Here is an 11,816-nt window from a genome sequence, read left to right as displayed (position 1 = left end):
CGCTCGGACATCGCCGCGGGGTCGGGACGGGCTCGGCGGGGCTCGGTGGGAGCGGAGCGGAGCGGAGCGGCGCCCGGGGGAGCGGAGCGGCGCCCGCGGCCGCCTCACGGACGGGCCGGGCCGGGCCGGGCGCGCTGCGCTGACGCGCGGGGGCGGCACCGCGGCCGCCATTACACGGCACCGCCTCGGCGCGCCCGGCGCAGCGGGCAGAGCCGCGGGGCTGGGGCTGAGGGAGCCCGGAGCCCATCCCGGTCCTTCCATACACCAGCGAGGGCTGCGGTGTGAGGGAGCTGAGGGAGCCCGGAGCCCGGCCTGGCTCCTGTACACCAGCGGGGCTGCGGTGTGAGGGAGCCCGGAGCCCATCCCGGTCCCCCATACACCAGCGGGGCTGCGGTGCGAGGGAGCTGAGGGAGCCCGGAGACGGCCTGGCTCCTGTACACCAGCGGGGCTGCGGTGTGAGGGAGCTGAGGGAGCCCGGAGCCCATCCTGGTCCTTCCCTACAGTAGCGAGGGCTGCGGATATGAGGGAGCCCATCCCGGTCCCCCACAGACCTGTGAGGGAGCCCGGAGCCCATCCCGGTCCCCCACAGACCTGTGAGGGAGCCCGGAGCCCATCCCGGTGCCCCATACACCTCTGAGGGAGCCCGGAGCCCATCCCGGTGCCCCATACACCTCTGAGGGAGCCCGGAGCCCATCCCGGTCCTCCTCCCTGCCGCGGGCACCTCCCGCTTCTCAGCCGATCCCGGCAGCCGCGGCCTCGCCGCCCTCACAGCCGGGGATTCCTCCCCGGTGCGCATCGGAATAATCGTGTCCCTTCAGGTTTAAACCGTTCCTCCGAGTCCTGTCCCTCCATCCCTTGTCCCCAGTGCCTCTCCAGCTCTCCTGGAGCCCTTCAGGCCCTGCCAGGGGCTCTGAGCTCTGCCTGGATCCTTCCCTTCTCCAGGGGAACATTCCCGGGGCTCTGAGCTCTGCCTGGATCCTTCCCTTCTCCAGGGGAACATTCCCAGGGCTCTGAGCTCTGCCTGGATCCTTCCCTTCTCCAGGGGAACATTCCCGGGGCTCTGAGCTCTGCCTGGATCCTTCCCTTCTCCAGGGGAACATTCCCGGGGCTCTGAGCTCTGCCTGGATCCTTCCCTTCTCCAGGGGAACATTCCCGGGGCTCTGAGCTCTGCCTGGATCCTTCCCTTCTCCAGGGGAACATTCCCGGGGCTCTGAGCTCTGCCTGGATCCTTCCCTTCTCCAGGGGAACATTCCCGGGGCTCTGAGCTCTGCCTGGATCCTTCCCTTCTCCAGGGGAACATTCCCGGGGCTCTGAGCTCTGCCTGGATCCTTCCCTTCTCCAGGGGAACATTCCCGGGGCTCTGAGCTCTGCCTGGATCCTTCCCTTCTCCAGGGGAACATTCCCGCCTCTCCCAGGCTGGCTGCAGTTTGTGAAGAAGTACGTTCACTTTGCCCTATAAAACTTGGTGCTCTGAGGAAAACTTGGGAATAACGTGGGTGAAGTTGCTCCCCAGTAGCTGGGGAGAGTTTGCATAAGGGCACTGGAATGGGCTCTAAGATCTGCCCAGAGCCTTCTCTTTCCTGAGATAAATTTCTCTGTCCAAACCCTCCAGTGGAGGGTTTAAATCCTCAGGGAATTGGAAACCCCAGGCAATAATAAGGTTGTGCTGCCTGAGACAAGACATTGGGTATTTGCCCTCTCACTTGTCCTGTCCCTGACTGTAATAATTTGTGGTTTGGTTAATGAATAGAATAAGCCTTACATCTCTTGTGTCTCACCATTCATTAAAACAAATAATAGAATAAACTCTTTTAAAATGCCTCTCAGTTACCCCATCTCTGTAAAAACTAAGAAAACCAACACCTGACACCTAAGTTCCTTCCCCTGCCATGGGCAGAAACACCTTCCACTGTGCCAGGGTGCCCCAAGCCCCAGCCTGGCCTTGGACACTTCCAGGGATGGGACGTGAAATCTCCTTTCTTATTCCAGACGTTTTCCATCTTTCCTTCAAGCAGTTTTTATTCCCAGAGCAGCTTCTCACATTTAATTGTTCCCGCTGGTCTGGAACCAAAGCAGCAAGGCCAGAGTAATCTCCAATTTTCTGTGTTCAGATCCTTGTGTGTTTCCTGTTGCTCTGGAGGGGAATTCATGGCCCTGAACAGTTTCAGAAGAGAAATAGCCTGAACATTTTAAGAAGAGAAATATCCTGACACTGTTCCAATCCATCCTGATGCCACAGCTCTGGGTCCAGGGACTGCAGGTAACCCACAGGCAAACGAAGCAGCTCCTCCGGTGTAAAACATTCCACAAGTTCAGCATCCAGCCTGCAAAGGCGTTAATTATTCATTAGCAGGCAATTATCCCCCTTTCTGCCGGTCCTCAGCTTGGAATTTCAGAAGCACTGGGTGTTCTTCTCTGGTCTCAGCTCTCCCGGGCTCGGGGCAGGGTTCGGCGCAGCTGTGGGAGAGCTACCAAAGTTCAATTTAACATTTTTTTTCTGATATTTTAAATAAAAAACTCTGTGTCATTTGTTTGGGTTTTTTCCTAGGGCAGCCTGGTTGAACCTGGATAGTACCGCTGGATTTTATGGACTAAGCTGAGCTTCCCAGCGCTGCTGGAAGCTTTCTAGGGAAGCACTGCAGCGGGCAGGGCGGGCACGGCCTCGCAATTCCCTCCTGGAAATCTGGGAGGGTTTCTTCGGGTCGCGTACGTTGTGTTCCAGCTGCAGCACAGCCAGGGTCAGGGAGGCTGTGCTGGGGAAGTGCTTCGAATGCCGACAGAAGGATTTCACCGAGGAAATGCTTCTGTGCAGGAAAAAACCCAGACGGAGGGAATGTGGCATGGCTGAGGTTGGAAAATCCTCCAAGATCTTGGAGTGCAACCATCCCCAGCACGGCCCCATGTCCCCAAGTGCCACTCGGGAATCCCTGCAGGGATGGCGACTCCACCTGAGCACCTTTTCCAGGAAGGAATTTCCTCAAAATGCACCCTGAGCTCCCCTGGGATGATCCCAAATCCCCCCTGGCTGTCCCCTCCTGGCAGGGAATTCCAGAGAGGGAAAAGATCCCTCTGGATTCCTCCTTTGCTCCCTCCTTCCCAGCTCCCTCAGGAATCTTCCAGCTCCCTCAGCCACTCCTGGACACAGACAACTTAAGCAGTGTAAAAAATCTGAACCCCAAGGATCACGCGAAAACACACACAAGGCTTTTTTTTTTTCCTCATTTATATTTATTTGAAAACTCTTTTGCTTTTTATCAACAGCTTAGATGAAAACTCACGTGTTAAGATCTGATTTTGAACACACAGCCAAGAAAATCCTGTTAAACAGAATTTTAAGAGCTTTAAGATCTGCCTGAGGGGGGTAAATGCACCGTGAAGCTCACCTGGCCAAAGTGCTGCTGTCCCTCCAAGGCAAGGTTTGGGTGCTCACAGCATCTCCAGGAGGTTGCTGGTTCCTGTTCCTCCTTTTTGGGAAGAGAGGGCTGGAATTCTCTGCCAGAGGCAGCATCTTCCAGTGCTTTCAGTTTTCCAAGATGCCAAAAATGGCTGGAGGTGGCACTCATGGCTCTGGACTCGATGGCCTTGAAAATCTTTTCCACCCATCACCATTCTGTGATAAACTATTAATTATCTTTTAATTATCCAATCCTTAATCCCTCCCATCATTCTGCCCCTTGTTCCTGCCCAGGAACCAATTCTGAGTGGGAGATCCCACCAAGGACCAGCTCCAAACCCCTGAACATTCCCAAGAATCCTTCAGAGGAGCAGTTGGCTGCCAGTACCTCATTCCCTGCTGGATCAGCAGGAATTATCTGTATTTTTGTACTTCTGGGTCACAGCTATTTAAGCTTGTTACAAAAATAAGCATAATTTATTTCACAGAGCAGATGCATCTCCTTCTTCAGAACCTCATTAAATTTTCCCAAAAACACAACACGTGAGGCTGCTGCCAAAAACTATTGGCAAACAACAAAAATGCCACAGGTCTCTGGGTTTCTCCCAAGCATTTTCCCAATCTTAGTGCAGGACACAAAGAGACTGGACAGACTTTTAAACGCTTGGTAGTTTTGTTCATTTATTGTAGAAAAGTTATTGTAATGCAGCTCATCTTTGTACATCTAAATTCCAGAAAACGAATCCATAGAAATGAGGATACTATGGGCATGCAGTCTGCATGATCCTGGTCACAAAAATAACACCACTTTTTTTTTTTTCTATTTTTTTTTTTTCTTCTTTTTTCCAATTTTTGTAGTTTTCTTTGAAAGCCACTAAAAGCAGAGGGAGAGCAGAGCATGCACCACTGTACACATTGCATAGTATATGGTACCCACATGCCTGGTCAGGTGCTACACACACGGGGTTCTAGAGGGCAAAACAAAGGGAAAATCAGCAGAAAACACAAATTTGGGGTGGCTCTGTCCCAGTAAAGGCAGTAATGTCTTCACCAGTGTGGCTCTGAACTGGCTCCCAGTGAGGCAGCGCTGCCAGGCTCTCCCTGGGAACCAGCTTGGCTGAGAAACAGAGATTTTCCTGGATGTGAGAAGCCCAAGGTCTGGAGTGTGCAGCTGGAATGGCAGATCCCAACGTTCTCCCCGCTCTGCTCGCACACAATCTGCATTTGGCTGGCCTGACCCTCCCTGTCTGCCCCAGGAGGGAATCACTCAGGTGTGTCCCACTCCTAAACACACCTGGGCCCACACACAGTTCCTTAACCTCCCTTCAGGTTTGCAGGGAATTCTTGGGAATTTTGGGTGCTGTGACTCCTCCCTGCCCCCCTCCAAATTCTCTACCTCCACAATCATTTCTTGGGGATGTTTCATTCCCGACCTTGGGCTGCTGCTGGATTCGCCAGTCACATCCCAGATCTACACATCGGCCAAAATTAAAGTTATTCGTGTGATTTCAGATTCCAGGAGGAAATCAGCAGAAATGAATGCAGCGGGCTTTGTGATTTGAAAAGGTTTTTTGTTGTCATTAAGTAATTAATATGGAAGGGATACAGGTTATTGAAAAATCAATCCCATGTGCAAAATGCTAAAATCAACTGCTGAAGTATCAGGCAGCGAGTAAACAGATCAAAAATGCAATAAATCCACTGATGCTGGATCCAAAAACACGACGCCAGGTGCAGGAGTGGAATTATTGTAGATTTGTGCTATTACAAATGTGCTTCTTTTGCCTTGCCCTGTTGTCACGCCGTGGGCAGAGGACTCTGAGCTCTGGGAGTCTGTGCTGCAGAGCAGATCTCACCCGGGGTGTCCCAGCTAACTCCAGCTTGCTTTTCAGGCAAGATTGGTAAGGCAGGGAGGAGCAGGAGCTGCCACTGCTGGGCACACCTTGGACAAGACAAATTTGGTTTCCCAAATTCCCAAGGCAGGTCCCTAAACCATCCAGAGCCCAAGCCAAGGCTGCTCGTTCCAAAGGAATAAAAGAGTGACACTCATTAACATCTGAAGTGATTCCACCTCCTCCCCAAATTCTCTGGATGGATCTAATCACAATATTTCTCCTGACTTCTTGAGTGGATTTCACACACAGTGAAAGAAATCTGAAATTTCACTCCTAAGTAGCATTTGCACCTTTTTCTCTGAGTTAATTCCTTACATATATTTTACAACTTTATTAAAATTTTCCTTTTTTTTTTTTTAAGATACGCCTCTATTTTTCTATATAAAATAAACTGGGCTTGGTAACAACCTCACCAAGGTTATTCAAATGCCTCTTAAAACACCACCACACTCTTTTAGGATCATTTAAACTCCATTTCCCCAGAGTTAAGCTTGGCTGCATTACAGGATCCTGCAGCCTTTGTAGGACTAATATTTGAGGGAATGAGAGGCAACTCCAAGAAAATACATGGCAGCAGAATTCCAGGGATCCACACCTGGACTGGCACCAACAGGGGTAAGAGAACTTGATTTTAAAATGCACATTTTTAGGAGCAAACCCAGTTTTGTATAAATGGCATTTTATAAAACATGCATCTGATTTTGTCACGTGTAGTCTCCAATTATTTTCCCTTAAAAAAAAAAATAATCAGGAATATGGGATCAAGGACACATTTGAAAAGTACTGAACCTGTGAAAGAAAATACAGCAGAAGACACATTTAATGGATTATTAAAGAAAAAAGGAGTGTCAGAACCCCTGACTTACCCAAATCAGTGTGCTGTGAACAGAAATAACAATATTGTTTTAGAATGGTGAAGTCAGTAAAGACAGGAGAGTCTGGATGCTCCAGGGAATTCTGTGGTGTTGAGACCAAACTGAATTCAGAAGATTTGGCATCAAACTGAAGTTACAAATATCAGCAGCTGTGAGTTGCACATCCCATGGGAGAAATGTTTGGCATCAGGAAAAGAATCTGTACATGTTAAATACAACTCCAGGGGAAAAGTATTTGAAATTCAAAGGCTAACAATCAAAATAATTGATTTCCAAACATAAGATTTTCTCTTTAGAGATTGTTGTTACCACCTTGATTGGTTAAATCCTAAACTGTCCAAATGAGAAACATGGTAAACAACAAAACTTAAAAAAACTCCCTGTTTTATAAACATTTCTAAACCCTCTGTCCCTGCCAGAGCTCAGAGCAGAGCTCTGGTCTTTAGTATTATTTTAACAACAAGAAATGATGTGAGGACTGGAGAATGAGGCTGGATTGCTTCAGTCAGGAACACATGAACTCCACAATTTCAACTGAACCACAACAGAGCTGGAATCCCACCAGGAATTACCAGTCCTGATCCCCAGCACAGCTTCCACTCCTTTCAGTGTCCTGAACACAAATCCCTTCTTCAAACAAACACTGCCCATAGTATCTGCAATAAAGGGGGAGTCTCCCAGCCTGGCTGGTGTATTTGTACTTCAGGAATATCTCTTTCCAAAGAATCCAACACCCCAGCAAGGAGGGAGACCTGCAGGGCCCCTGGTTCCTTTGATCACCATGGAATGGGCTCTGGGAGAAACCCAGGACACTCAGGAGTCAAGGCAGCTTAACCCCACGGAATAAAGGACCTCAGGCCCATCCCTGACTTCCCTCACAAGTTTGTTTTTGTCAAACCCAAGTCGTTTTGGCACTTGTGATGTTCAGGTGATGGATTGTGCAGAGTGTGGTGGCTGGGGATCCTTCCCTGGCCTGGGGTGACATGGAAGACTGAAAAGAAGGCTCCAAAAGGCTCTAGGAAATATCTGACTGTAAAGATGCAAATCTCCTCAAGCAGTTAACGAGCTGATCCCTAATCTAGAAGCAGCTGCTGCCCAGGGTTCTACAGCTTCTCAGGACTTCAATGCACAAGCAAGGAGAGCTCAGAGAAGAAGGGGTCAGCCAAGGCCTCCTCTGTCCTCTCTGTGTGCTGGACGTGGAAAGGGCTGGAGGAATTCCTGGAGGACGCTGCCCTGTGCTGCAGCACAGAATCCTGCAGGAGCTGCCAGGTCCTGCCACTTCCCTCAGCCTCAGAGCTCCGCTGGCATCTGCAGCCAGAGGGAATTGGGCAGGATCAGGTCTGGCAGATCCGTGCAGAGCTCCGGGACTCCGGTGGATGCCGAGATTTCCACGTTTTCCCTGGTACCTGCTCCATTGGGATCACCCAGTGGTGCTGCAGCTGCCTGTTAGGCAGTGGGGTCATTAAAATGATTCATTCATCAGGTGTCTACCACCTCTTAATGCTCTGGGTGTAGGTTTGGGTGCCCCACAAAGAACATGGATTGCTTTTCCCAGTAACTTCAAGAGGATAATCGGACTCCAGGATGCTGGAAACACCAGTGGTCTTTGCCAGCTGGTGCAGGATGTGGAAGAAACGGGAATATTCCAGAAATTCCTGTAGTGCTACATGCTTTGAAAGCCTGGGTTCAGCAGGCTTTGGGAGGAAAACAAGCAAATAAAAAAGATAATGATCCTTATTTTGGGAAGAGAAAAAAAATAGTTGTGACGCGAACCTGCATAAACAAACGCATGTTCAGCATCCTAACTGTGTCAATTCCAGGGAAGGTGTGCGGTGGGAATTTCGGGAGGCTCTGCTGGAAGATGTCAGTGGTTGTACAAAATGGGCAATGGGGGGTCTATTTTCAATCCCATGGGATCTAAGGCTTCACTGATGGTGTAAAACACAAGGTCCAACCACAGAAATTCATCTCTTGGAAGGAACTCAAGACTCAGCAGGTGAGAGAAATGACTGGTAGGAAGTAAGGCAGCAATATCTCCAAGGATTTCTCATAGCTCTTGGAATCCAAAGCTTGGAATCAGCTCCACCACTTCCCCGGCAGCAGATTTTTGTCTGATGTTCCCTTTTTATTGCAATTCTGACCGAGATGTTGTTTGAAATGTTCATTGCTGATGACTGGTTAAGCCCACTCCCTCCCCTTGGATTTCATGGCTGGAATGGATCTTCTGGAGAGTTCTTGTGCGCCGCTGGAATTGTCAGACATTCAGAGGTGGATTTGGGAAGATGGAACACGTGGGCAGCTACTCGGGGTACTGGGATGTAGGGACTTTACACACGGGGTCAGAGGAGGGGATTGTTTTCCATTTAAAAAGCAGGATAAAAATGGGAGAAAAATCTGATGTCTCTATACTCCTGTTCCATTTTGGGACTTCTGGCTGTATTCAGGTAAAAGGGTGGGAAAAAACAAACACTATTCCCAACCTCCAAGCACACAAACGATGGAGTTTGTTCCTCTTCCTGTCCCTATTTCCTGTCTCCTGTCGCAGTTCCTCCCTGCTGGTCCCAACAAAACTGTCAGGACTGGCTGAACTCAAGAATCATTTGGCTGCAACATTCATGCCAGGTCTAAAAATAATTTGGAACTGGAAAGTGTTTTGTAACTGCTGCAATAATTTGGGATATTTGGCACTCTCGAGAGTTTACGTTTGGTTTGTCTGGAAAGAAATCGTTAGAATAAATCCTTTTACTCTAACCTGAAATGGAAATTTTGCTCCCAGCAAGCAAATACCGGAGCCGACTTTCTGACTTGCAGTGGGTTTGTAATTTTCAGATTTTTCTTTGTGTTTGTTTTTTTTTTTTTCCCAACATGCTCACGTCGACTTTCCAGTCAATTCACCCAAATTCCAACAGGAATTGGTTTATAAATTGGTTCCAACTGGAACTGGTCATTTGGAATTTCCAGCACAGGAAATTATTTTATAAGTGCCTCGATAAGTACCCAAAATTACAAACGGATGTGTCTAATACCTAAGGACGAGAAAAAAATATGGCTATAAATGCAAACGCTGTATTAAACCCAAAAATAATCCCAAAAACAACCTCTATGATCGGGCAGAAACGGAAGGGCCGGGCTGGGTTTCGCTGCCCCCTAATTAAACATCAATGACAGCAGAGTGCGACTGCAGTTGTCACCGTCACACCCGCCAAATGAACGTGAATCTAATTGTTACTCCTAGCTACGTTATGGCAAGGTACCACCGGGTGGGTGCTGTTAGGGCCCAGTCCCAGGACTCAGAGCCGCTGCCGCGAGTCGTGGCTGTATCCGCCGGGGGAGCCGCGGCTGCGGTGGGGTTTGTACGAGTCCTGGTAGGGGTCGGAGAATTCCTCTTCCACGAGGGGGTAGTGCTCTCGGCTGTGCTGGGAACTGGAAGACAAGCGGTTCCTGCTCTTGCGAGCCCTCTCGCCGTGGTAGTTCTCGTCGGAGGTGACGAGGCCGCGGCGCTCGAGGGGAGAGTTCTCCGCGGAGTGGCCGCCGTGCCTCCCGCGCTGGCTCTGCGGGGGCCAAAGGAGGCAGAATTAGTGCCCAGCCCCGAGCTGCCCCAGCTCAGCTCTGCCCAGCCCAGCCCTTCCAGCAGCTCCTGGCTCTCCTGTTCCAGCAGAGCCTGCCCGCTGCAGGGCCGGGAGCGGGCCAGCTCTGGTTCCTGGAGCGGGGAGCTCGCCCTGCTGAGTTATTACACCGAGCATGAAAAGTGAGCTGATGTAGTCAGCATTTATCACTTTTCTCTGATCAGGAACAGAACAGTCACGCTGCTACTCTGCTTAGGGAATGTCTAAGTGTCCGTTTCTGTGGTTTTGGAAAACATCTGAAGATGTTCCATTGGGTTGTTTCTAAAGGTGCAGCTCTGGGCCTTATTTAAAACCCTTCCTATGACCAAACCAACGATGGGCTGCTCAGCAGGCAGCCAAGGGGAGACTAAAATAATTGGATAATCAATTCTTTCAACTGAAGCAGTATTTAAATGTGTTGACAGAAAATCCCTTTCTAAGATAATTTATTAATTAGAAGCCTTTGCTCTCCTCACATTCCCATAATGACAATGCCTGTCATTTGTCACATGAGCGGAATTAGTTCGTATTTTTTTTTGCCAGTTAATGGCACAGTGAAGAAATAGCCTAAAACAAGCGTTTTGTTTCCTTCCACCACACATTAAACCTCTCAGGAGCATCAGCATCCATCTCTCAGGACAAACTCCGTGCCGAAACTCCAGCCCCTGCTCTCTGGGATACAAAACCTTCCTCCTGCTGCTACAGCAGACTGTTTTCCTGAATAATTGATATCCAAGGCTGCTGTGGCTGGGGCAGGGATGGAGCAGGGGGTGTGTGCTTGCAGCTCGGGGTTGGTGCTGCCAGGGAGACTCCTGGAGAGGGGCCCTGAACGAGGGGCCCCTCTGCAACCTCAGCCCCAGATGCCGGGCAGAACTCCAGCCAGGGGATCCCCATTCTCCTCTCAGCACCAGGTTTTAGTGGGGATTATGTTAAAGTGCTTCAGAAATTGAAGGCAGGCTGGGAGAGACAGGGGTGCTCATCTGGAGAAGGCTCCAGGGAGAGCTGGAGAGGGACTGAGGACAAGGGATGGAGGGACAGGAGCCAGGGAATGGCTCCCACTGCCAGAGGGCAGGGCTGGATGGGAGATTGAGAATTCCTGGCTGGGAGGGAGGTGAGGCCCTGGCACAGGTGCCCAGAGCAGCTGGGGCTGCTCCTGGATCCCTGGCAGTGCCCAAGGCCAGGCTGGATGGGGCCTGGAGCAGCCTGGGACAGTGGGAGGTGTCCCTGCCCATGGATGGGCTTTAAGGTCCTGTCCAACCCAAACCATTCCGTGGCTCCTTGATTCCATGATGAATTATCCTTGTGTTTATCTGACACAAATGCAATTTGGATGTGTAATCCCCTCATCAATTGTAGCTTTAACTCTGTGCTCACCCCTCTGCCTTCCCTGTGGGAATTCACCTCTGGGGCTGCATCCTGCTGCTTTCCTGGAACCTTGCTGCTTCCCTGGCTGTGTGCTCATCCCAGGGCTGCTGCTGAGCTCCCGGGGTGTCAGCATGGGACACGCCTGGGATGGGTACACGTGGCTCTGATGGCCCAGGGAACTTTTGATCCTGCTGTGTGATTGGGATGACTGCCTGCAGGAACGGACCTGAAACCCCAATCCCCTGGAGCCCAAGGAACACATCTCCCCAAAACCTGAGCTATAGGATTTGAATCCATGCTCTGAAATTAGGCTAGATGTGTTTAGAGCTAACCAGTCACAGAGGCAAGCGACTGGTGCCAAGGAGTTAGAGAATCCCAGGATGGTTTGGGTTGGAAGGGAAATTAAGGATCACCTACTTCCTTCCCCTGTCATGGACAGGGACACCTTCCACTAGTCCAAGCCCCATCCAGCCTGGCCTGGGACACTTCCAGGGATCCAGGAGCAGCCACAGCTTCTCAGAGCAATAAATATTTTGCTAGGCAAAGATCAAATTTGCTCTTCCCTCCTTCCTTTAAGGAAGGCGGCTCCCAAGGATCAGGTGTGGCAGAGCCAGCACTGCCACCTGTGCCCTCTCTGACTGCTCTGGATCTGTGCCACAGAACATGACTCTCATGACTTCCA

At 50.4% G+C, this 11,816-nt stretch overlaps 1 protein-coding gene across 5 annotated transcripts in view; it reads right to left on the bottom strand.

Moving 5' to 3' along the window:
- Positions 1 to 4,058: 4,058 nt before the first annotated feature.
- CACNB4 (calcium voltage-gated channel auxiliary subunit beta 4) overlaps positions 4,059 to 11,816 on the bottom strand; it is an 81,463-nt gene continuing 73,705 nt past the window's right edge. For all 5 annotated transcript variants that reach the window (XM_085584076.1, XM_085584080.1, XM_085584075.1 and 2 more), the window contains one exon: positions 4,059 to 9,715. In XM_085584076.1, the coding sequence (XP_085440202.1) occupies positions 9,455 to 9,715 (261 nt within the window). In that variant the 3' untranslated portion in view covers positions 4,059 to 9,454. The remainder of the gene's footprint in view (positions 9,716 to 11,816) is intronic.

This window comes from Lonchura striata, chromosome 7 (assembly GCF_050655825.1).
Source record: "Lonchura striata isolate lonStrDom1 chromosome 7, ASM5065582v1, whole genome shotgun sequence".
NCBI lineage: Eukaryota > Metazoa > Chordata > Aves > Passeriformes > Estrildidae > Lonchura > Lonchura striata.
The sequence above is the reverse complement of the archived record's forward strand: the minus strand, read 5'-3'. Positions and strand labels throughout refer to the sequence as shown.